Source organism: Leopardus geoffroyi, chromosome A1 (genome assembly GCF_018350155.1).
Source record: "Leopardus geoffroyi isolate Oge1 chromosome A1, O.geoffroyi_Oge1_pat1.0, whole genome shotgun sequence".
Taxonomy (NCBI): Eukaryota; Metazoa; Chordata; class Mammalia; order Carnivora; family Felidae; genus Leopardus; species Leopardus geoffroyi.
Genome location: NC_059326.1, coordinates 69,825,034 through 69,849,157, shown reverse-complemented (window position 1 = coordinate 69,849,157; position 24,124 = coordinate 69,825,034). Strand labels below are relative to the sequence as shown.

At 49.3% G+C, this 24,124-nt stretch overlaps 1 protein-coding gene and 1 pseudogene across 4 annotated transcripts in view; one reads left to right on the top strand and one right to left on the bottom strand.

Annotated features, from left to right (window-relative positions):
* STK24 (serine/threonine kinase 24) overlaps window positions 1-21,243 on the top strand; it is a 123,344-nt gene extending 102,101 nt beyond the window's left edge. For all 4 annotated transcript variants that reach the window (XM_045444605.1, XM_045444610.1, XM_045444618.1 and 1 more), the window contains 6 exons: window positions 6,898-7,083; window positions 9,621-9,766; window positions 11,264-11,393; window positions 12,661-12,729; window positions 15,324-15,460; window positions 20,208-21,243. In XM_045444605.1, the coding sequence (XP_045300561.1) occupies window positions 6,898-7,083; window positions 9,621-9,766; window positions 11,264-11,393; window positions 12,661-12,729; window positions 15,324-15,460; window positions 20,208-20,244 (705 nt within the window). In that variant the 3' untranslated portion in view covers window positions 20,245-21,243. The remainder of the gene's footprint in view (window positions 1-6,897; window positions 7,084-9,620; window positions 9,767-11,263; window positions 11,394-12,660; window positions 12,730-15,323; window positions 15,461-20,207) is intronic.
* On the bottom strand, window positions 1,797-4,220 carry LOC123580053 (annotated as a pseudogene).
* Window positions 21,244-24,124: the final 2,881 nt, after the last annotated feature.

The window sequence follows — 24,124 nt, the reverse complement described above, 5'->3', positions numbered from 1 at the left end:
TATGGTGATGGCATGTTAGCAAATGGATTGGACTTGTGTAAAGACATAGTCCGTGTTCCATGTCCCTTTTGTGTATTCATTCATTTGGTTATTGCTGTAGTTGTGCCCAGTGCTAAATAATTGGTATCTCCCATGAGTAATTGCAGTACTGGGCAGGTAGCTCTAACAGGGAGCGGGGGCGCAGGGAGCTGAGTGAGGAATGTCGGAGTGAGCTGGGGAAGCTTCACAGACCCCTTAGAGATGAGGGAGGGATGTTCGACCCAAGTCCAGTGTGGGAACGGAGAGACCTATGTATCTGGATTGTAGATTGTGGTGAAGAATGTAAATGAGGCTGGAGAAATTGACTTGCCTGTTAACTGAAATATCCTGTAGACCCTGAGAGGCCGGTGTCTGTATTCTCTTGTAAATGACTTTTCCCTTTTTATGGCCTCAAAAGCAGTACATACTGGAAAATACTGGGGGGGGGGAGGGGGGGGAAGTGATGGAAAAAGAAAAACATCTGTAGACCTATCACCCCAGCACAGGCTTAAGTTATTTTGATGTCCCGTCTCCAAAATAACCATATATTGTCTAACCATGGTGAAAAATGGCAATAGGTGATAGATGCGTTGGTGAAAAAAAAAAATTGTTAAAGATGAGTGAAAAGCAGCAGTATTAGCCCATCAGTTTTTGGAATCTGCGTGGTTGGCCTGTTCACTGCAGCGTGTGATTGGCCCTCCCTGTCTGGTGCTGATCCTCTGGCTTCCTCTGGTTCCAGCACAGGATCAGGAATTACCACAGACCCCGCAGCGAGTGATGAGTCCTGGAGGTGGGGGCAGGATAGGATGTGAGCCAGAAGGGAAAACATGCAGCTAGGAGAGTAAACAGTAGGCTCTCAGCACGAAGTAGTGATTGGGGCTTTTCTAATCAGCCGTGTGTTGATGTTTGGTGCTGAAAGGATTTTTATACCTTTATATGCTGCTTATAAATGTGTTCCTCAGTCCTGCATCTAAGTAAATAGTTTCTGTCAAATCCTTTTTTGACCTATGTTTTGACTAGTTATAACTGATTTGGGATTCGTATTTTTTTATTTTGCTTCCTTTTTTTTTTTTTTTTTTAAAGATTTCCTTAAAAAAAATTTTTTTTAAACGTTTGTTTATTTTTGAGAGAGAGAAAGAGACAGAGTGTGAGCAGGGAAGGGGCAGAGAGAGAAGGAGACACAGAACCTGAAGCAGGTTCCAGGCTCTGAACTGTCAACACAGAGCCCGACTTGGGGCTTGAACCCATGAACTGTGAGATCATGATCTAAGCGGAAGCTGGGCGCTGAACCGACTGAGCCATCCAGGTGCCCCAGAAAAGATTTCCTTTTATTAACCACCTATATAACACTTCTAGTCCAGATCACTGCAGCTTAACAGATCACTTCCAATTCACAGCTATTTATTAACTAAGAGCAATGGATAAAATCCATACGCTAATTCAGAAAACTTCAGAACATCTCATTCACCAAGTTTAGATGATTTAAAAAGAACAATCAGAAATTAAACATCTTTGGGGTGGCTGGGTGGCTCAGTTGGTTGAGCTTCTGACGCTGGCTCAGGTCATGATCTCATGGTCTGTGAGTTTGAACCCCGTGTCAGGCTCTGTGCTGACAGCTCAGAGCCTGAAGCCTGTTTCAGATTCTGTATCTCCCTCTCTCTCTGACCCTTCCCCGTTCATGCTCTGTCTCTCTCTGTCTCAAAAATAAATAAACATTAAAAAAGAAATTAAACATCACAAATAAGATTTTTTATTTGTCAGCATTAAATGTCTGAATTTTAAACAGATTCTCAGACTAGTGGCTCCTATCCATCAGCTCGTTCAAGTTTAGCACTGGTTTCATCCCCAGTAGTTTTTCCAGAACTACTGCCTTCACCATGAATCTGCAGGAGTTTTCCTAATTCAGATGTGGGCTTCTTCAGCATTTTTACTTTTCTAACAAAGACCTCACGGAGTGGATAAATAGACTGATAAGCCTTTTCTGTATCTTTTCTGATGCAGTCTAGAATGAGTTTATAAATTGAAAAAAAAATTTTTTAATGTTTATTTTTGAGAGAGAGAGAGAGAGCACAGTCAGGGGAGGGGCAGACACACACACACACACACACACACACACACACAGACACACACACACACAATCGGAAGTAGACTCCAGGCTCCCAGCTGTCAGCACAAAGCCCAACAACGCAGGGCTTGAACTCATGAACTGTGAGATCATAACCTGAGCCAAAGTCGGACGCTTAACTGACTGAGCCCCCCCAGGCACCCCTGTTTAGAATCAGTTTATTGACTACTTCTTTCAAGTCATTTATCTGTACCTCTTGGGTCATGATTTCTATCCTTTTTCCAATTTTGTCGGACCTGTTGGTGTCGACCATAAGTGGTCTTCTGCATCTGGTTGTTGCATTTTTTAGTAAAACCAACACAAAATAGATGAAGCAAATAACCATCGGTAATCATGACATCACCATGAGCTTCAGTCCTGGTCTGATGTGTTTTCACCATGGAGCATATTTTCTTACAGCTAAGATCCATGTCATGGAAATTAGGCAGTTTTTGCCCTGAACATCCTCACTAATCAGCTTGACTTTCTAAATGCAGCTTTATGGTTCCTGCAAATCAACATGGCTCACTTCAAAAATACAACCCTTGAGGCCATCAGATGTGACTTTGGTTCCTTGATTTCTCCTGACGAGTGTTTTTCCAATATTTCTTATATTGACAATAGCTGGTGCTCTCACATCGTATGCGTCTTACTTAGAAATTGGACCAACCACTTTCTTCCTGGCTCCCTTTTTGTCACCTTTCATAAGGCACTTGTTCTGACCACCGCCATCGTGCTGCTCAGGGAGCCAAAAGGCGGGATTCTTGTTTTGTTTTGTTTTTCTCCCCGCTCCTCTTCCTCGTGATTATAGACAGTTGACTGTGGTTCCTACTAGAATATTTTCTGTTCATAAATTTTTCATACCACTTACAGTGTGTTGTATCTGCAGGTTTGTAGTCAGCTTACTTTTACTTAATTAACATGGTATTACAAGGGTTTAGAATGTTGTATTTTAGTAGCAACCCCAGCCTCACTGGCAAGAGTCTCTGATCATCAATACCAAGTAACTCTGTGGTCACTTAGCATGCCTCTAGAACTGTGCATGTAGGAAAAAAAGTCGTTCACAGATACGTATCTGCGTTTCAAAGCGCCTGCCCTTACGACTGTTGACTTGGGTTTATGTTGAAAACCCGTTTGTTTTCTTTTAATATCTAGTTTCGTGTTTTTCCCAGATGGCAGTAAAACAGGTCTCTTCTGATGCCTCGATTTTAATTGCTTTGGAAAATGACCGCCCTTCCCCCACATGACTTTCATTTTAAAACCCAGACATGTGTTCCCATGTGATGCCACATTTCCTAAATACGGTAATAGATAGACTCTGGTGTTATTTCTGATTCTCTGTCAACAACGTCGTCACATGTGCAGTATTTCCATAAATATGTTAGAGCAACTTAATCATTCCTCCCAGGTTTAGTGTGAGAAATGCTGCTGTTGAATGTTTTGGGCAGCATATACCATTTTCTAAATCTAAAATTACTTATTTAGGACAGATTCCTAGAAGTGGAATTAATTGGTTTTAGCAAGTGTGGATATTTTTATGGCTTTTGATACATAATGCCAGCTTCCTTGCCATGTGTTCAAGTGTCCATCAAGTTTTCCACATTAGTCAGCAGGGTGTGAGATGTCTAGAGAGGGAGTCCCCAGGGAGGAAGACGCTCGGGACCCCCCCAGAGAAGCCCAGGGAACAAAGGATAGAGGGGGATAGAGGGGGACCAGGTGCCCAGAGGCCAGGAGCCACACACCTGGCACCTGGCTGATCTAGGAGGATCCAAAGAGGAATTCAAGAGCTGGCGTGACACACGGGCTCCTGGCTCGGCTGCCTGGCTGGATGGCACATGTTTTGCCATGACGAAGCTGTACTGGCCGGCCCTCCCGGGGGACGCAGGAGGGCGATGCCTGTGCCTCTCTGAAGACCTTGGCGATGTCTTATGGGTGGGGCTGAGAAGGCGGCTTCCTTGGCCGACCTTTGGCCCGTACTGGCGTGTGGAAGCAGGGGCTGGGTCCTTGAAATGTTGTGGCTGTCTGCTTATTGTCCGGCCTGGAGCCTGAGGGAAGTAAGTGCACGGGCATGCCACGAGAGGCCGCCAGCAAAGACCATCGTCGGTCTGGCCTTCCAATTACCGAGTTTTTAAGTGGTTGTGGAATGCTTGGGGGCCTGGAGGTGGTCCCAGGGGTCAGTGGGACTAAGGCCCTGTGTCTGTATGGCCGGGAGGCAGATGGGTGCCAAGCAGCAGGCTTTGCAAAGAGCAGCAGTTCTCATGAAGTCCATGAAGGCGGGAGTGGCAGCTGGACGTTGAGGGGAAAGAGCTGCTGCCATGTGAGGGCTGAGTGCTCCTCCGAGCTCTCATCCCTCCCTCCCTGCCCACCTGCTCTCGTCCTGCCGCACGCCCCCGTGACCCAGCTTCCCCCTCCTGGGGGCAGGCATTCTGTGGTCAGTCACCTTCTTGCTGATTTTATTTTTTTTTTATTAAAAAAAAAATTTTTTTTTAATGTTTATTTATTTTTGAGACACAGAGAGACAGAGCATGAACAGGGGAGGGTCAGAGAGAGGGAGACACAGAATCTGAAACAGGCTTCAGGCTCTGAGCTGTCAGCACAGAGCCCGACGTGGGGCTCGAACTCACGAACCGTGAGATCATGACCTGAGCCGAAGTCGGACGCTTAACCGACTGAGCCGCCCAGGCGTCCCCTTGCTGATTTTAAAAGCAACTACACACGTGAACCGAAGCAGAGTCTGGGCTGCCAAGGGAAGGCAAGTGGGAATATGGCTCCCCGTGCCGACTCTTCCAGTCCGATCCCTGTAGGACGAGGAATTTAGAATGGGGCTTGCCGCCCGTTGCAGCCATCTTCACTGAGAACAGAAGAAATGGAGCGTGTGGTTGGCCCCGACCGCATGGGCTGCCGGGCGGGGAGAGAGCGGTGAGGGTCTCTGGCACTCACTAGGGTTGTGAGGACACGGTGGGTTTTGAAGGTCAGAAATGTCTGTGTCCTGCCGTGACCCGAACGGTGTCTCAGCCTTTCCGTTTCCTTGCCGTAGAGTGAGTGTGAGGGATTGGTTAGGTTCTGATCTGCCATGGGTTTCCAGTGCCTGGTGAACAGAGCACCAAAGGTGTGGTAGTTGCCGTGGGGCAGAGGCCACCCTACCTCCTCCCCTGCTTTACTGGCCCCTCGGTCCTGCTGTGTCCTTAACAGCGGCTGTCCCCTTTGCCGGGGGCTGCTAGCAACTGCCGAGGGAGCCTCCTTAACTGCTTTCTCCAGGACTACCTGCTTTTTTTTTTTTTTTTTTACTTGCCTCCCGTGGCCATGGGGTTCGGTTCCCCCCAGCTGGCTGACCCCCTGTGGCCACAGCAGGTGCTGGGCAGGAGTGGGACTGGGCACCTGGACGCCGTGTGATGCCTCCTGCTTCCTGCCAGCGGTGGATCTAACCAAGCCCCGAGAGCCAATTAACCTGTCATTTGACAGGAAATACAGGAGCTTGAAAAACAGCAGTAATTGACTCCAGGAAGAAACCAGACAAATCCATAATTTGGGGGCCTGTTTCTTCCTTAAGACAGTGGCACTGGGGAGATGGGGCAGGGTGCAGACTATTGTACATTAAAAGAGCCTTAGGTGACCTGCCGGCTGATCGCAAGGTATAGGCTTCCTTTGGATCCTGATTCCAGCAAGCCGACCGTGAAAATACTTTAAGAATTGAGAAAATTTAACTATTGTTACAGCATATTAAATTATTGTTAATTTTTAAGTTTATTTATTTTGAGAGAGAGCACGAGCAGGGGAGCAGTAGAAAGAAGGAGAGAGAGGATCCCAAGGGGACTCCATGCTGTTAGTGCAGAGCCCGATGTGGGGCTCGAACTCACTAACTGTGAGATCATGACCTGAGCTGAAACCAAGAGTCGGATGCTTAACCAACTGAGCCACCCAGGTGCCCCATATTATTGTCAGTTTTAAAATTACTGTTAATTTTAGGTGTTGATAGGTAGTAAAAAACCCTTACAAAGCTGAAGCAAAGGGTGCACGTCACGGTGTGTGTGATTTCCTTTACAAGGCACTGTGGCAAAAAATAGACAAAGCCCATGTGGCAAATTGTTAATAATTAGTAACGTCATGTGATGAGTCTGGGGGGGGTACATTCAGTTAATATTCTCCATTTCTATGTGCGCTTGAACATTTTCATAAGAAACCCATTTCCTTTAAGTTCTAGGCACTATGTGAGGCACCTTGCTCAACCACCCTGGTATTATTCCCATTTTACAGATGAGAGAACTGGGCTCATAGGCTAGATATTTTGTGTAATGTCATAAGGCTTTGGTTGTAGAACTGGCGTTTAAACCCAAGTCTCTGGGACCAGTGTGCCTGCTCTCGACCTCACAGCTGTGCTTAGTCGTAAGCTGGCTTGATGGGATGAGTCGCGGAACCCCTCCACGCCCCCAGTGTGCCCTGTCTGCTCACCTCTCTTTACCCATCCTACAGCTCCGGGGACTTCAGTTAACATGGAGTGCCTTGTACTTCCAGCAGTAAATGGAGGATGAATAATTGTAAAAGCTGCCTAGGTGCAGGGCCAGAGGATGTTTTATGTATTAAATTTTCTCCTATGTGTCGCCTATTTTGAAATTATTCCAAAGCCTTTTTTCTGTTCACTTCACTTAAAAATAATGATCTTCGAAACCTCAGAAGTACACTGAGATGTGTGTGAATTTTTTTTTCCTTCCTTAAGAAATCTATTTATTTGAATTTATTCACTTCCCGGTGTCGCTAAAGATGCTCTGTTGTTGCAGGCAGACATCTGGTCCCTGGGCATAACAGCCATCGAGCTCGCAAAAGGGGAGCCCCCTCACTCCGAGCTGCATCCCATGAAGGTTTTATTCCTCATTCCAAAGAACAATCCCCCGACGCTGGAAGGCAACTACAGCAAAGCCCTCAAGGAGTTCGTTGAAGCCTGTTTGAACAAGGAGCCAAGCTTTGTGAGTCTTGCAACCTTGGGGCGGGCGTCTCTTCCTGTGCGGCCACACTTGGTCTAGATACATCTTCTTGGAATTTCTGTAATCGCTCTTGTCCTAGTCACCATTGTCTTCACGATCTCGTTGATTTTTTTTTCTAATTTTTTTTTTTTTTTTTAACATTTATTTATTTTTGAGAGAGCACAAGTGGGGGAGGGGGAGAGAGAGAGGGAGACGCAGAATCTGAAGCAGGCTTCAGGCTCCGAGCTGTCAGCACAGAGCCCAATGCAGGGCCCGAACTCACGAAACGTGAGATTGTGACCTGAGCCAAAGTCGGAAGCTTAACCGACCGAGCCACCCAGGCGCCCCACATTAATTTTTTTTCTACATGGCTATGATTGATTTGAGTTGCAAATGTTTTTATTTATTGTTTATCTTGCAAGAAACAGAAATCTACTTATTTCCTTTCAGATTGTCTACCATCTCATAACCTCATTGAGCCCGAAGACTGTTCTCCTTAATATTATATGTGGAATCATAAATTTTTAATATTTATAGTGAAAGGTCAGGCTATTTTAAGCCGTTTTTAGTAATCGCGAAGTCTGGCCAAAAAAATAATGGCTAAATGTGTCTTTAAAGTAGATGTTTTCAGGGGCGCCTGGGTGGCGCAGTCGGTTAAGCGTACGACATCAGCCAGGTCAAGATCTCGCGGTCCGTGAGTTCGAGCCCTGCGTCAGGCTCTGGGCTGATGGCTCAGAGCCTGGAGCCTGTTTCCGATTCTGTGTCTCCCTCTCTCTCTGCCCCTCCCCCGTTCATGCTCTGTCTCTCTCTGTCCCAAAAATAAATAAACGTTGAAAAAAAAAAAAATTAAAAAAAAAAAAAAGTAGATGTTTTCAGTTTCTTCTTGGTGTGTGTTAGGAAAGAAAAGGCAAATAAAAAAACAGAAGTGAATCACCCACCTTGCCCTCCTATCCTTTCCTTTTTACTCTTTTCTTGGGTACAGTTGACCCTGGCAGAGTCATATGGCAGTAACCCTATACAGCGTTAGCCGAATTGTCTCTCAATTAGGATGTATCTTTGAAAGTTACCTTTGTATTTCGGTGTTGTGTATAGCACCGTATGCCCTTGATTTGTTTCTGAGTTTTGCAGCAGCATTGGCTGAAGGCCAAGCCGAAGCCTTTTTTAATGAGCTCCTATCTGAAAAGGGATGACTAAGTTTACAAGAGCACCATGGTTCTCTAATATGCCAGCTTTGTAAAGGAATGCGATGGGGAAATGCAACATTTTCTCCGAACCTCTGGGGGTGCAGCCTGAGGCCACACAAGCCGGCATCTCAGGAAAGCATCAGGCGTCAGGGGTGTGGACTGTTCCTCTCTCTGTCGACACTGCTCTGGACCTGCTGTCTTGATGTGAGCCCCCCGCCACGGTGCAGCAGCACTTAAGAAGATACACCCGCGATGTGTACTCACCTTCCCATTCCAAGTCAACTTCTAGTATCCGCCTGCTTGCCCAGTGCACACATCCCCATCCCTGCCTGGTCCCCACGCACATGGAGGAAAAGGATGAGAAGCTGAGGGTTTGAGCACTTCTGACACACGGGGAGCTTCACAATCAGGGAAACTGACAGGGAGGGAGACATAACCTGAGGTGACCCAGGTTTTCTGTAAGCTTGAATTTGAGACACCTGCCCGGCTCTCGTGAATAATGCTTTAGTAACTCGGAGTAAGTGGGACCTTAGTCTAACTGGTGTTGTTTGTGTGTTCTTGCTGTTTGCCCTGGTTTGGCTACATTCATATCTCCCTGGGAAGCCATGCTCCCCGTAATGATTGGGTTTGCCATCCTCAAAAGTGGTTGCCAAGTTCCAAGTATGCTGTGTGGCTGTGGCCAGGCTGAACCCAGGCCCTGGGTGAGGGCCTTGCCCCAATCCCAGGGGAAGAGACAGACTAAGGAAACCAGTATTTCTGAATTGGGGAAGCTGATGAGCCAGGGAACTTGGGTTCTGTTTTGGTAACAAAGAAAAGGGAATCTCTTGGCTCCTCTCTAGTTTCCTCTAGATGTAGCCAAATGAACATTTATCTTACTGTGTTGGGGAGAAGGAGCCAAACGTTAACATAGAAGATCACCAAGGTAATACAGAATATATATTTTCTCTCCTGCCGGCATTTGTAATAACATGTCGTGTGAACACCAGAAGGTATGTGTTCTAGGTGTCTTAAATGATCTCTGAAATTCTCTGACACGTTTCCTGTGTAAATGTGTTTTTCTAGAGAAAGGTTGTTTGCTTTCATCGGATGGTTACCTATAGAACGTTCAGGACCGCATTAGATACTAAGTGCTGTGTGTCCATACTGAACGTGGACTCCCACCCACGGGTGCCCAACGACTGTTGTCTGAATAATGGCTTTTGTTACGGAAACGAACTCTGAAGCAGAACTTGATCTTTAGTTTAGTTTTAGCATGCTTGTTTGACATTTTGAGGCAGAAGTCTGTCCTTCAGGGCAGAATCAGAATGCAGGGAACTTCATCTTATGCTTTCTCTCGTTTGGTGGTTTGTTTCCCAGAGACCCACTGCTAAGGAGTTACTGAAGCACAAGTTTATAATACGCAACTCCAAGAAGACCTCCTACCTGACCGAGCTCATCGATCGGTACAAGAGATGGAGGGCCGAGCAGAGCCACGAAGACTCCGGTTCTGAAGACTCAGACACGTGAGTCGGCTCCCCCAGATTGTAGGGTGCACGTGAGCCGGGCTCCTGTGGGCTGTGGGGGTGGGGGTGGGGGGTTGCCTGTGAGTCCTGGGCACACGTCACGTTCGTGTGTGTTCTTGTCTCTTGTTTGGGTGTTGTGGGAGGTGGGGAGTGGTTGTTACTGCCTTGCTTGTGAATTCGATATGTCTTTAGATAATCCGGCTTGATGGGGATTCTTGTGTTTGCACGGGACAGTTTGGGAGCCCATTAGCCTCTTTTTGTTGCCAGTGGAGTCTTTCCAGGAAAAATCTGTATGGCGGAATTGCTCTTAAAGGACTAGAACTGGCCTCCTTCTCCTTTTCTTCTTCCTGCTGTTAAAAATATTGATCAAACTGCCTTAAAAGTATTTTTTAAAAGATAGAAACGTATGTTTTTACCATCTCGTGTTGTGTTGTGGTAGACACTTGGGTTGTACAAGCTCTGTGGGAAGCTGCTTACTAAAAACTGGCATCAAGTTAAGCCTGTTGGAATTTCGTTAGCTGAAGACACGAACGAGGTGTCGGGGGAACCTAGACCACCTGCTCTGACGCGAACGTGGGGGCCGTTAGGACAGTGTCCTGAATACAGGCTGTGAGTCACTGATGAGACATCCAAGAGGATGTGTCCAGTGTAGAATGGCATCCAGGCTCAGGAGGCATGTAGGCGAGGGTCATGGATTTTAAGTCATCACGCTCTAAATGGTCATTGGAGCCACGAGAGTGAATGGTGCTGCCCAGATTCCATCTGCAGAGTGCGAAGGACCGGAGGCCTAGGGCCGAGTGCTGGGAAGCACCCTGTGGATGACCCGGGTCAGGGGTGATCTGGGTGCAGAGAGCCTGGAGGGGAAGGGTGATGAGCAGGAACATTGAGGCTCAGGGCTCAAGCAGGTGAAGGACTGAGCAGTAACCCCCTTGTCCAGTGGTGTGCTAGGCATCAGTGGCCTTGGGCATCAGTGCAGGGGCGAGGTTGGTTCTGGTGTGAGTAGAAGGTAAGGAACGGAGGCAGTGAGTGTAGGTAACACATCCAAGAATTCAGACTGAGACATGGCCGTAGCTCGAGGGGCGGGTGTGTTGAGGGAGCCACAGGCCTCGCTACTTGTTGTTCGTGGGAAGGAGACCAAGAGGAGGCAAGTGCCCTCCGGGAGAGGGGTTGTCGCGCAGCGGGGGATTGTCTTGCAGAAGAGACGCCTCTCTCCCTTTCGGGAGGCGGGATGGAAAGTGTGGGTGCGGCCGGCACTGTGGGAAGTTACGGGAACCTCAGTCTGATCGGTCTCTCCTTTTCTCTGAGGCAGGAGGCAAGGTCCTCTTCTGAAAGGGGGGTCAGGGGGTGTGGTGGTGGAGAGTGGAGATGGGAGGTAGGGGTGGAGTCTGGGTGGTGGCTGGGCAGTGCCCAGTGCTCGGTTGGGGCAGGAGAGCATGTGTCTCCTTGGGACGGAGCCGTGCGCTGGCTCACGGAGTTGGCCTGCATTTCTCTACAAAGGGAAACAGATACCGACAGCCAGGCATCTGGAGGCAGCGACTCTGGGGACTGGATCTTCACTATCCGGGAGAAAGATCCAAAGAATCTTGAGAATGGAGCCCTTCAGCCTTCAGACTTAGAAAGGAATAAGGTAACGTTGGCTCAGCGACTAACGTCATCATCAGCCAGTGGTGGTCCTGAGTCCCTTTTGTGTGGAGACTGCTCCTTTACTGGGCAGGCTTTTTTGGAATTTCGCTGTCCCTGAATTGACAGATAAGAGGTTATGTTGTCTGGTATCCTACGATTTCACTCCTATGTGGAATTTGAGAAACACAACAGGTGAACATAGGGGAAGGGAAGGAAAAGATAAAAACTGAGAGGGTGGCAAGCAGCAAGAGACTCTTAAATACAGAGAACAAACTGAGGATTGCTGGAGGGGACGTGGGTTGGGGGGTGGGCTAAATGGGTGATGGGCATTAAGGAGGGCACTTGTTGGAACGAGTGCTGGGTATTATATGGAAGTGACAAATCACTGGGTTCTACTCCTGAAGCCAGGATTGCACTGTATGTTAACTAACTTGAATTTAAATTAAAAAACAAAAGAAAAAAGAAAGATTCTGTCTCATGACCCAGAGAGTCAGACCTGAGAATCTGGCCTCACATCTGCTCTGCAGAGGCTGCTGCTGTCTCCCCACCCCACCCCCAGCCCTGCACCACCACCGTGGAATCCGTTTCCTGACGTTTGCACATTAGCAGGGGTCAGGGTATTGCTTTGTGTATTGGGGTTACTCATAAAAGGTACCAGAATTTTGGGATGAAGTTTTTGTTTAAGATCTTAAAAACAAATGTAGTGCTTTTGGTACATATATAAAACCTTATTTTGATTAATTGGTTTTATGCCTATTTAAGTTTATGAAAAACTGTATTTTTAAAATCTTTTTACAGCACGGTGGCGTAGTCCCTCTCCGGCAGTGTAGACCAGTGGCTGCCCCCTGGTGATCCTATAAGTCTGGCTTTGATAAGCAGATAGGAGTTATTATAGAGGTTGCAAAAGTAGAAAATAGGCCGCTGTCCTATGATAGTCACTTGGCAACAGTCAGCTTCGGTTCTGGTTTCTGTAGTCAAGTCCCACTACATAGGTAGCACAGTGTTGGAATACAGATGCCACTTTTGGGACCTCATGGGTCTTTCCATTTGGAATCCGGACCCTGGTTTCCTCAGCTGCATGCTTGTTGCGCACTGCTGCAAATGAAACATTGTAGTCTGGTGAAAGACAGCAAGACAGACCCATTGGGTATCCCCGTAAACAGACATCATTTTAGATTTGATGTGATGCATGTCTGAAGTCTACAGTTTGAATTGTTGCAGTATGAATGTTAAAATACTTCCCTCTGATTACCTTTTCTTTCTTCCCTAAGATGAAAGACATCCCAAAGAGGCCTTTCTCTCAGTGTTTATCTACAATTATTTCTCCTCTGTTTGCAGAGGTAAGATCCCCAGTTGACTTTGGCCGGGGGGCGGGGGGGGATGTGGCGGGGGAAGTAGTGGGGAGCAGGGTCCTCTTTCTGTGACATGTTGCCCATAGCATTTGGGAGGTTAGAAGAAGTTGGCACAAGCAGGAGGAGAGTCCGCACCGTGGTCCCCTGAGGCCGGGTGGGATTGGGCACGACCTTCCCGGTGCCCCTCCTGGGAAACGTCCCTGTGATGTCACCTCAAGTGTCCTGGCCTAGCCCAAGTCTCTGTGTGACCAGGGTGATTTTCAGCCTCAGTTATACTACCTTCTACAAAATCTGTTTGGCTGTAGCATGGTTGCTTTGCCACAGACAAGTGTATGGTGATGTAAAAAGTAGAATTTTATTTGAAAGGAGAAATCGGATTCCCTGGAGACCTCAGTTGTCCCAGAGTGCCCCCGTATTTCACTGGGATCCTCCTGTAGTCACTTAACCCAGCAGGCCACCAGTGTCCCCAGTGAGCAGCCCCTGTCCCTCCTTCGTTCTGGGACTACACCCATGTGCTGCTTCCCCGTTCCTTCCCCGGAGAGCCCCCCACACCCCCACCCCTGACTCATGTAGGTACCTATATGTATATGGCATTTTGAGATGTTCTCAACAATAGATTTTGAAACTGAAGATTATTCTTCATCCAGTTAGTAGGTGATTTGGAAATAAAGTTGGAGATCTCCCTGTCCTTTTTTTTTGAGCCCCCCCCCCCCCCCCCCCCCCCCCCCCGGCTGCCTGTAAGATAATTCAGAACGAGTCGCACTCTAGTACCTTCTGTTTGGTGATTCAGAGCTCCCCAGGGAAGCCTCCATGCACACAGGCTCCGTGCCCTGCTCACTCCACTTGGCCTGAACCTCAGTCACACAGTGACTCCCCCTTGGCAAGGTCCCCCTCCTCCCCCCCCCCCGGTGTCCGGGTTGGCTTCGTCCAGCTCCTAGTCCGTCCCCTGCCCAGGGTCTGCCCTCTCGAACTTGCCTGAGGGGCCATGCTGGAGCCTGGAGTGTGGAGTTGAAACCACTGAACGCACGGGTTTCCCACAGGGCAGGTGGAGGCCTGTGTCCCTCTTTGGCTCTCGTCCTGGCTGATTTTTCTGGGGACCTGCACTCTTCCTCTTCTGTCCATAAGACACCATCTTGCTCGTTATTATGTAGTTTGGGAGAGTGGTCCTTCAGGCCTTCTGGATGTTCCCTTGCTCCCCTGTGATCCCGCCATTGGTGCTCCACCAGCGTCAGTGAGGCAGTTTGGGAAAATGGCATAGGTATTTCTTGTTTGTCTGAAGCCGTGTATTTTTCGTGGGGCATATGAAGAAACTGTTCTGGAATCATTTTTGGAATTAATGAATTAATCCTAAATGGAATACTGCTTTGATTTTTATTTTTTTTCCTGCTAGCCTGAAGGTAAAGTCACAGGTGTCTTTTCTTTGTTTTTATTAGTAGTACTCGGTAACCACATGTTTGAAGTGTTCAGTGTGTGTCATTTTACATTATAACTCCAAAACTCCTCAACCCCGTGTCTGCGGATGCACGTGTTCCTGACATCAGTGGGTGCAGGTGGCTCACTCCAGTCGGGGGCTGATCAAGCAAGGGAGGAAAACCGAGTGGGAAACAGGGGAAGGCAGAGGTTACACACTCAGGACTTGTAAATGCTGTTCTCTGTGGTTAAGTGATGGGGAGTCCTAGACAGACACAGGCGGCCACCTCTGGGTCTGCCGCACCACAGTCTGTGACCAGCAGGAGCCCAGCGAGTGAACCCCCTCCCGCGGCCCCTCCAACGCCACGGCTTCCGGTTCCCTCGTGTGTCCCTTCAGCCGGCGGAAGGAGGAAGTGTGGTCAGGATGGGGTTGGTGCCGGGAGTGATGTGTTCCCAGCAGCTTGAAAGCCGAAACTAAAGGTGAATGATTTCCTAAAGGTGAAATCGAGGAGGGGGCTCTTGTTTGGAGAGGCTCAGCCATGCACCTGCTGCCTGGTGCTGGAACAGCTTTCCTTGTCACGGTGCCGTCTTGGTCGCATCCATCCCAGAGAGGGCTTACGAGTCATCAGCCTCACGTGAGGCGGTGCTGAGGACACCGTCGTGATTTCTTAGGGGGGCAGAGGGGCCTATAGGGACGCCAGCTTCCCAGAATTTAGGGGTACCAGTTGGTTGCACGAAGGAGAATGTTTTCACAGCCCCCGGGTCCAGGAAGGCCATTTGCTGGAGCCTTCAGAGCCAGCCCCTTACCACCAGGATCTAAGCCACATTGCACGCTGCAGCTTTGCTGTGGAAGCCAGAGCTGAGCGACTTTGGGATTGCTTTTCTGGTAGAGATTAAGGTCGAAGTGGAATGAGCAGAGGGATGGATGCCTCGATCAGATCTTGAAAAGATGCTCAGAAGGCTAGCTGTCTCTGTTCCTCGCTAGCGGAGGTGGTGACGTAGGTCTGACTCCTGCCCTTCCTATACAGAGTGCTGTCACGGAGCTGTTCCTGGAAAGGAACGGAAGTGGGCAGCAGTCTGGGCTGGCACGTCGTGTAACCCTGTATAGGAGGCGCTCGGCGATCCCCGTGCCCATGTGGGTCATGCTGCTCTTCGTGTTTGTGTGTTTCCAGTTGAAGGAGAAGAGCCAGTCGTGTGGCAGGAACACGGGGCCCATAGAGGAACTGCGAGGGGCCATCTACCTGGCGGAAGAGGCCTGCCCTGGGATCTCGGACACCATGGTGGCCCAGCTCGTCCAGCGGCTGCAGAGGTAACTGTGTCCAGGGAGGCGGGCTCTGCCGTGTCTGCCCCGTGGCTCTCTTTGCCCTTCCAAGGGACTGCTGGTCAACCCTCTCTGTCCCTGGGGCACTTCGTTCCCGGTCGGGTGCTGTTAGCTTCCCGCCACACGGTTGAAACAGAATCAAGTTTCAGAAAGTTCTGAGTTCTAGAACTCAATCACTGTAAAAGAATGATAGGAATCTGGGAGGACCACAGACTTTGTGAGACTGTAGCTCTTACCACGTAAATGCCCAGTGCCTTTAAAAGGCCCCTGTCTGCTCCTATTGAGGCAGCCTGACCCTCTGCCGGAGAGGTGTGTTCCTTACCCATGTGTTTGTAATGCGCTTGGTTTTCTGCTTTCAAAGTCAGGCCCACAGTGCCAGAAGTTGGGGCTCAGTGAGTTAGGACATGGGCGTGTTCGCTTCCTCGGGTGCCTAGGCCACTTCTCCCCGCCCCTGGTGCCCGGGAGCCCTGCTGTGTTGGCAGGTGTGCTCTGCCCTGCCTGTGGCCCTGGGACGGCCTGGGCTTCCCCACCCACTCTCAGACTTGCGATAGCCTCCTTGTGAAGGTCGCTTCGATGTCACTCCCGCGGAAGGGCAGTTATTTGGGGGGGTTGGAGAGAGTGGAGAGGTGTGCTGTGACCCAGGCTCTGCTCTGCACCCCCAAACCTTTGCCACTCTCCCAAAAGCCAGCCACGTCATGGCTTTGAAATTCACCTCCTTTGGGGCACCTGGGTGGCTCAGTTGCTTAAGCGTCTGACTTTGGCTCAGGTCATGATCTCATGGCTCGTGGGTTCGAGCCCCCACATCGGGCTCTCTGCTGTCAGTGCAGAGCCTACTTGGGATCCTCTGCCCCCCCTCCTCTGTCCCTCCCCCACTTGCAACCGGTCGCTCGCTGTCAAAAATAAACAAACATTTAAAAAATTTAAAAAAGAAAACAAAAAATACCTTCCAGGTCAATTGTGAATTGTCCAGGCTCCCCAGCACCTTCCAGAGCAAGGCCGAGCCTCAGTGACAGTGAGGAACATTTCAGCTCTTTCCAGAGAGGCTGCCATGACAACACATAAAGAAGTTGGGGGCATGTTGGGTTCCTTTTGCCACTTGGAAGTGATGGCCGAAGGGGCTCCCCTCTGGCAGAGGTCGAGCCCTAGTGAAGGGGGACGTAGGGGCCCGGCCTCGCTCCTCCCTGCAGGTTTGTCCCCGCGGCCACAGGCTCCTTTGTAGAAGGTGTCTGGCCTTCCCAGCCGGTGCTCGAGGGCTGCTGGAGAATGAGGCCCGTTTACGTGGCCGCCGCCTATTCTGAGGCTGGAAGGACTCCGTTACGCTTTCGGGTTTGCCCCCCTCTGCGCTGTTGACAGGAACAAATCTGAGGCATAAAGGAAGAGAGAGCTGCAGTCACCCGTCCGCTCACCCGCACAGGGGCTGACAGGTCTGCGTGTACCGTCCCGCGTGCACGTGCAGGGACGGTCGTGTGGCATTGTTAGAGGGCTCACCGGCTGTTGGTCGTGAGACAACCCTTCTCAGCTCCTCGGCTGCCCCCTGTTCCTTCATCATAACTTAATGGCCACTTTTCTCATTTCTCGGAGCAGTTTGGCCTCCCTTCGCTCCCCATTCTAGCTGTGTTTCGAAAATTCCTGTTAAAAGGAGCTGTAAAATCACGTGGCTGGTTCTGGTGGTTCTGTGCGTGGTCTTGGTTTGGTTTGCTGCTTTCCTAGTGTTCCTTTTAGGACTCTTCCACGTTGTCTCAAACTGCCTGAGATGCTTAGCAGGGATGCCCGCACGTGACCCGATTTCCCCGAGGCTCCGGGGCACGGGGGTGTGGCCTGTGCATTTTTGTTGATCTCTCTGCTCCCTCCTTGGCACTGTGGACCCAGGGGATCTCCACCCGTGCTCTCCAGTAGACAGTGTGAGCCACGCACAGAGCTTCAGGTTTTCTAGTTACCTCATGAGAAAACCGGAAGAGCGGAACAGGTAAAGTTAGTTGTAATAAGAGATTTTTTAACCCACTGCTTGCCACATCTTTCTTTTCTTTTTTTTTTTTTTTTTTTTTTTTTTTTTTTTTTTTTTCAACGTTTATTTATTTTTGGGACAGAGACAGACAGAGCATGAACGGGGGAGGGGCAGAGAGAGAGGGAGACACAGAATCGGAAACAGGCTCCAGGCTCTGAGCCATCAGCCCAGAGCCCGACGCGGGGCTCGAACTCACAGACCGCGAGATCGTGACCTGGCTGAAGTCGGACGCCCAACCGACTGCGCCACCCAGGCGCCCCATTGCCACATCTTTCTTGACACGTGGTCGGTGCACACTGTTGTTACCGGGGAGGCGTTTTGCACTTGCTTTTTACCAGGTCTTTGCAGTCCGGTGTGTTTTACGCTTCACAGCACGTCTCAGTGTGAACTGGCCACATTTTGGGGTCTTGGCCGCCGCTGGTGTGAACGTTGAGCATCTGTAAGTCAGATGTGATTGCCGCTGTCCACATCATGTTTAAATTTGTACTCGCAGGGCGCCTGGGTGGCTCAGTCGGTTGAGTGTCCGACTTCGGCTCAGGTCATGATCTCGCGGTCCGTGAGTTCAAGCCCCGCGTCGGGCTCTGTGCTGACTGCTCAGAGCCTGGAGCCTGTTTCACATTCTGTGTCTCCCTCTCTCTCTGACCCTCCCCTGTTCATGCTCTGTCTCTCTCTGTCTCAAAAATAAGTAAATGTTAAAAAAAAAAAAAAAAAAAAAAATAAGTAAATAAATTTGTACTAGCCAAACACTAGTCCACGTTCTTTCTTCTGGCCTCCAGACCATTCTGTCTTGTTTTCCTTTCCTTTGTCATGTGCAGACACGCTCTCCTCTGTAACCAGCAGAGGACCCTGCTCCTGGGGGATCCTTAGCTGGGTCCCCACAGGCTTATTAGCAGGTGCTGTCCGTTCACTCCTTGGAGGCTCCCCGAGCTCTTGCTGTGTGTTCCCCACCCAGATGCCACCATGCCACAGTGGCCACTGTTGCTGCCTCGTTCCCGTTTAGCTCCGTAAAGGCGGTCCCTCAGTGGATCACCTCAGAAAAAATAAACGATTTTTGTCTAAAGCATTTCAGAGACTTCTGTGTCTTAATTTGAATTAATGTGTGGCTCTTTTTGCATGGCATCAACTCCTCCCATGGCTTAGGCATTTATATTTCTTGGAAAATGAGTTTTAGGATCTGTGGCTGGAGCCTGCTTTTCAAGAAGATCTTCCGTGATCCTTTCTCTGGGAGGGTGCAAGTATTTTAATGCCTTAAAAGAGGAGCCAGAGGTTGGAATGTTTGACATTCTCTCCATTGAACAGGTCCTCAGCCCTCTCCTGTGACTTGGGCTCTGTTTTGAGGTAGCCGAGGGGATCTTGGCCATAAGAGGACCCCGCTCCTTTTTTGTTTTTATTCCAGAGCAAGATAGTACTGCAGAACTAACAGAAACCAGAAGAAAGTGCCGTGACCCCACCAATGCAGCCCAGTTAGGAATATCAGTTTTGTTCATTGGCTTCCTATACATATCATAAATTTACCCAACTTTTTACATGTCTCCAAATTAGTACACATATAAGTTTTTGATATTCTATAGTATTTAGAATAAATTGTGCATGTGAAACTATACATGTGTACTGCCTGTATAATTTTATGTACACATTTGTGTATATTTCTCATGTTGCTAAATATAAGTACAATTTTTTTAATTTAAAAAAGTGTTTTTAATGTTTATTTTAGAGAGAGCAGGGGAGGGGCAGAGAGAGAGGGAGACACAGAATCCGAAGCAGGTTCCAGGCTCTGAGCTGTCAGAGCCCAACGCGGGGCCCGAACCCATGAACTACGAGATCATGACTTGAGCCAAAGTTGCATGCTTAACCGACTGAGCCACCCAGGCACCCCTATAATTACAATTTTTAATCTGTTTAAAAATTCGGTTAGTTTGTCTAACCATTTGTCTACAGTTGGACATCAAAGTTGTTCTCTGTTTTACAATTACAAAAAATCGCTAAGAGGCATCTTTGTGCAAAATACACGGCTCCTTCTTTGGACCCCATTTCTAAATTTTTTTTTTTTTTTTTCAACGTTTATTTATTTTTGGGACAGAGAGAGACAGAGCATGAACGGGGGAGGGGCAGAGAGAGAGGGAGACACAGAATCGGAAACAGGCTCCAGGCTCTGAGCCATCAGCCCAGAGCCTGACGCGGGGCTCGAACTCACAGACTGTGAGATCGTGACCTGGCTGAAGTCGGACGCTTAACCGACTGCGCCACCCAGGCGCCCCTGGACCCCATTTCTGAAACAGTTCTAGGAAGTGGATTACTTGAACGAGCATCGATATTTTTGTGGCCAAAATGGGTTTTCTTGTGCCCATCTGTAATCCAGCCATGTGTATGTGTTTGGGTTTTACTGATTCCTTAATTTTAAAAAATGGACTGTAAGTGAAGCCATGCCATTTATTGTTCTGTTCTTCAATTCTTTCCCCCCTGGGAGACCGAACGTGTTCTCACTTTCCGTTATAGACTTTCAGTTCTTCCATGAACTGAATTTAACCTGTGAAAAGTTGTGTCGAAATCACAGTTTTCTTAGTTTTTATGCATTGTTTAGTGATTAACCCGCTGGTATTTGCCTAAATTTTTTTATGACTTGGGCTTGCCCAGCAAAAGTAGGATTTGGGTGGTGGTTTTGGATTTTTGCACGGAGGTTACAGAAATGACATTCACTTCTGTTTCTCTTTTTTTTTTCTCCCCCTCTAGATATTCTCTAAGTGGTGGAGGAACTTCATCCCACTGAAATTCCTTTGGCATTTGGGGTTTTGTTTTTCTTTTTTTCCTCTTCATCCTCCTCGTACAAAGTCAACGAGAGCCTTTGCTGACTCGGCTGCAGTGGTGCGCCATCCGGGGGCCGTCCCCCCACCCCGAGCCGCCCGTCCCGGGGCCCCGCGCCGCCCTTTCTCCCGGCCTGCACCGCGTGAAGTCTCCGGGGGGGTGGGTCAGGTCGGCTCCTTCAAGCGATCATTTTATTTTATGGTTCTTGTTTTTAATTTTAGCCAGTGTGCACATATCAAGGAAAGTGTCTTTAAAAACAAAAACAGGCCCTGAAATGTATATGTGGGATCACGATAAGGCCACATCCGAAATGAAACCTCAGGTATCCTGCTTTAAGTTGATCACTCCCCTCCCCGGGAGATGGGGAATCGCTCTGGTGGGTCAGTGTACAGATTGTATATAGTGTCGTTTTTACGGAAACCCTTCTGGCGTGTGTCAGGAGTCCCCGTGTACAAATTGGCCGAGTGCTTCTGTAGATAATGTCAGTGGAGTAAATATTTGACAGGCCGTAACTCGAGTCTCTTGCCTTGCCTTTATTACGTGTAAATTTTGAATTATGTGATCAGTGATTTGGGTTTTCTTTTGTATCTGCAGGGTTTGCCATTAATGATAATAAGCACCCCTCCTGCGAACACTTTGTACCTCCACACACGCACACTGCCCTCTCGTCTGCCCGACAGCCCTCTTGGTCCCCGTAGAGGTTGATTTCCTTTCATTTGATGGTACTATTTCTTAGTGTTTTAAATCGGAACATATCTGGCCTCATGAAGCTTTAATTATTTTAAGTTGCTCCCCGATGAAGTGCTCTCGTCTTAACATTTGTTTGAAATTGTGCCACTGCCAGCCCCGCGCCCGCTGCACCGTCCTTTCTGGTAGGATCTCCTGTCGCTCCTTGTGAAACCCGCGTATCATCCTGCCCACCTACAAGTGTCTGAATGCTTACACGAATAAATTTTATAACGCACTCGTTCTGCAGTGTGACTCTTGAAACGGGACTCTTCAGAGGGCAGTGCACCTGTCGTGGAGGTGTGTGAGTGTGTGTGTGTGAGTGTGTGTGAAGAGGGTGAGACATTTCAGCACTTCCAGAAAGAAGAGCCCACCGTGAACCTGCCGCATGTCCAGGTCTGCTCCCTCTGCACCGTTCAGAAAAGATTGGTCATTGAGAAGGTAGAGCTAAATATTGCTCATTGTCAAATCGCTCTCTCTTCCCAGGGACCTTAAGGGTTGTTTTGTCCTCTTCAAGAAGCCCGGGTCTGCTCTTTGTCAGCCAGAGGGGTCCGTATTTTTCTGGGCTTGCGGCAGGACCTGGCTTTGCCAAGGTGGGAGGCAGGAGGAAAAATTTCTGGGTCTCTGGGATGGGACATCGAGTTCCTGCAGTAATACTTGACCAGGTGCACGTGGCACTGTTCTGCATTTGTTGATACAAATCGTTGTCCTCTCTTGCTGGCGTAGCAGTTCTCCAAGGGGAAGACACAGGATTTTGGGAGCAAGGAAGGTACCGGGTAAACTTTGGGATGGAAGGTCTGGTAGGTGCCGACACAGCGGCCTGGAAGTTCCTGGGGAGAGCAGAGGCCCTGGGCCGGAAACATTTGGGCGTGTGCTGCTTGTCTAGATGTGCTGATGGAGTGTAGATTTCAGAGTCTAAAATTAAATCATGATTTCTTAATTAGAAATGGAATGATTAATTTCTACGAGGGATGCATTTTGGTGGGGGGAAATAGAACTGAATGAATTGCTGACTCTCTGTGTGGGTTTCTGCATCAGGAATATTAACTTGGGTGACAGTACTTGAGAATGTTTCATTCCGTGTTTCAACAGAATGTTTTGTACGAGCAAACAGTTTGTTTCCCTATGTGAGGCATAAGCCAAAGATCCGTTTTGTCCACCGTGGGAGAATCGCTCAAAGAAGCGAAGCGGTGTTCCCCCGGAGTGGGCGGCTTGTCTGATCGTCAGCCAGCCGGTGCAGACGGCAGCTTTCTGATTTAGAGTTCACTTTGCAGGTGGACAGTGACCTCAAGATCACATGCAAAGCCAGTCTCAGATGGAAGCGGTGGTCCTGCTGACTGGGAGACTGGATTATTCCAGTGAAGCGAATCGGTGTGAAGGGTCAGCACGTGTTCCAGTCGCTAGACCGTGACACACTGAGCCGTCTCCCAGGCAAAGCAGATTAGTCTTGTAGACCTTAAGTGAGTGTCTTCTGTTGATTGAGCTTCTGGGGGGAGATGGGGTTTGGGAGGGTGTGAAAAGTGGCTCTCTTCCCCACGTTCTGGCTGGCTGCTTTCTGTGCACACACAAGCTGAGGTCTGTGCCTCTGAGGGCATGTGGGACCTGTGCCCCCTCAAGGGCCTCGTGAGCGGGGGAGGCCGGCGCTGGCGGAGCCACTTCAGTCTTTGTAGGACCAGGGACCGGAGCTACAGTGGAACCCGGCTCAGACAACATCACCTCTGCTGCCCATTAGACCCTCGAGCCCAGCGTCCAGGATGGATTTGCTAGCTCTTGGAGGCCTGTTGATGCCAAGGCCCTGTGGCCACAGCTTGTCCACTTACAGACTGTAGACGGCCACGGCGCGCCCAGCGTGGGAGAGGCCTGCGTGGAACCCAGTGGCTGCCTTTTGGAAACAGGCAGTGGGCTGTGTCCGGCTGGGTTTTTACGCCTTCTCGAAATCGTCTTTTCTGCGTCCCTGCTGGCCGCGCGAATAAGCAAGGTAGCCGCGACTATCTCGATGTAACCACATGCCACACACCTGAATCCAACGGTTTTGTTGTCCAGTTAGTCTTGTGAAGTGTCTAGTTCGTTCTTCATGTGGCATTTGTACCTTGCTTTTGGCAAAACGTGGTCCGTTTATAAACATTTTTATATTTCCTTAAAAAAATATGGCTTCTATATTTCTGCTATAAAACATGGCAATAAATGGGGAGAGTACTGCAGGGCGTGTTAAGCACAGGTACTGTATCCTGCAAGGGTCAATAAAGTTCACAGAAAATTAGTTGTGTAACTCGGTCTCGTGTGTGTAGAGGGGACAGGCTGAATGGCTCCCCCAGAATTTATGTTAAAGCCCTAGTCCCGTCCCTCCCCCCGCCGATGGTATTTGGAGGTGGGGCCTTTGGGAGGGAGTTAGGTCACGAGGGTGGGACCCCCATGACGGGATTAGGGACTTTCCAAGAGAGATCTGCCCCCCACCTTGCCCTGCGAGGACACAGCGAGAAGACAGCTGGCCGTGAACCACGCAGGCTCTCGCCAGACACCGGATCTGCCAGCGCCCTGATCTTCCGCTTTCCCGCCTCCAGAACTGTGAGATACATTTGTTTCTTAACGTTTATTTTTTTTCACCTTTGAGAGAAAACACAAGCGGGGGCGGACAGAGGCTCTGAAGCTGACGGCAGCAAGCCCCGTGGGGCTCGACCTCGCGAACCGCCAGATCGTGACCTGAGCTGACGTCAGATACTCAGCCGACTGAGCCACCCAGGTGCCCCTACGTTCCCATTTGTAGGCCAGTTTTTGTTACAGGCTGGACTTAGGTACAGGTTGTCTCTGAAACTCCCCATATGTTCCTGGCAGCGGTCTCACTTGCCCACGTGACTTGGACCTAACGTTTGCTTTGATGTCACGGGGACACAGGTGCTGATGGAACGGAACCAGTTGTACCACGGACACGGTTTGGGCTCTTCGCTTGGAGACCCTGAACTAGACCACCTCATCCTCACGCCCCGTAGGGTTTTGTGACGGGTGATTGCTACAGAGAGCATTTTCCTGATCTTGCCTGTGCCCTGTCGGCCGCCTGGTGACGGGTTCACCTTCCCAGGGAGTTGGTCCTACCCCTGGGGTGTGGGAGAAAGAGCTGGTCT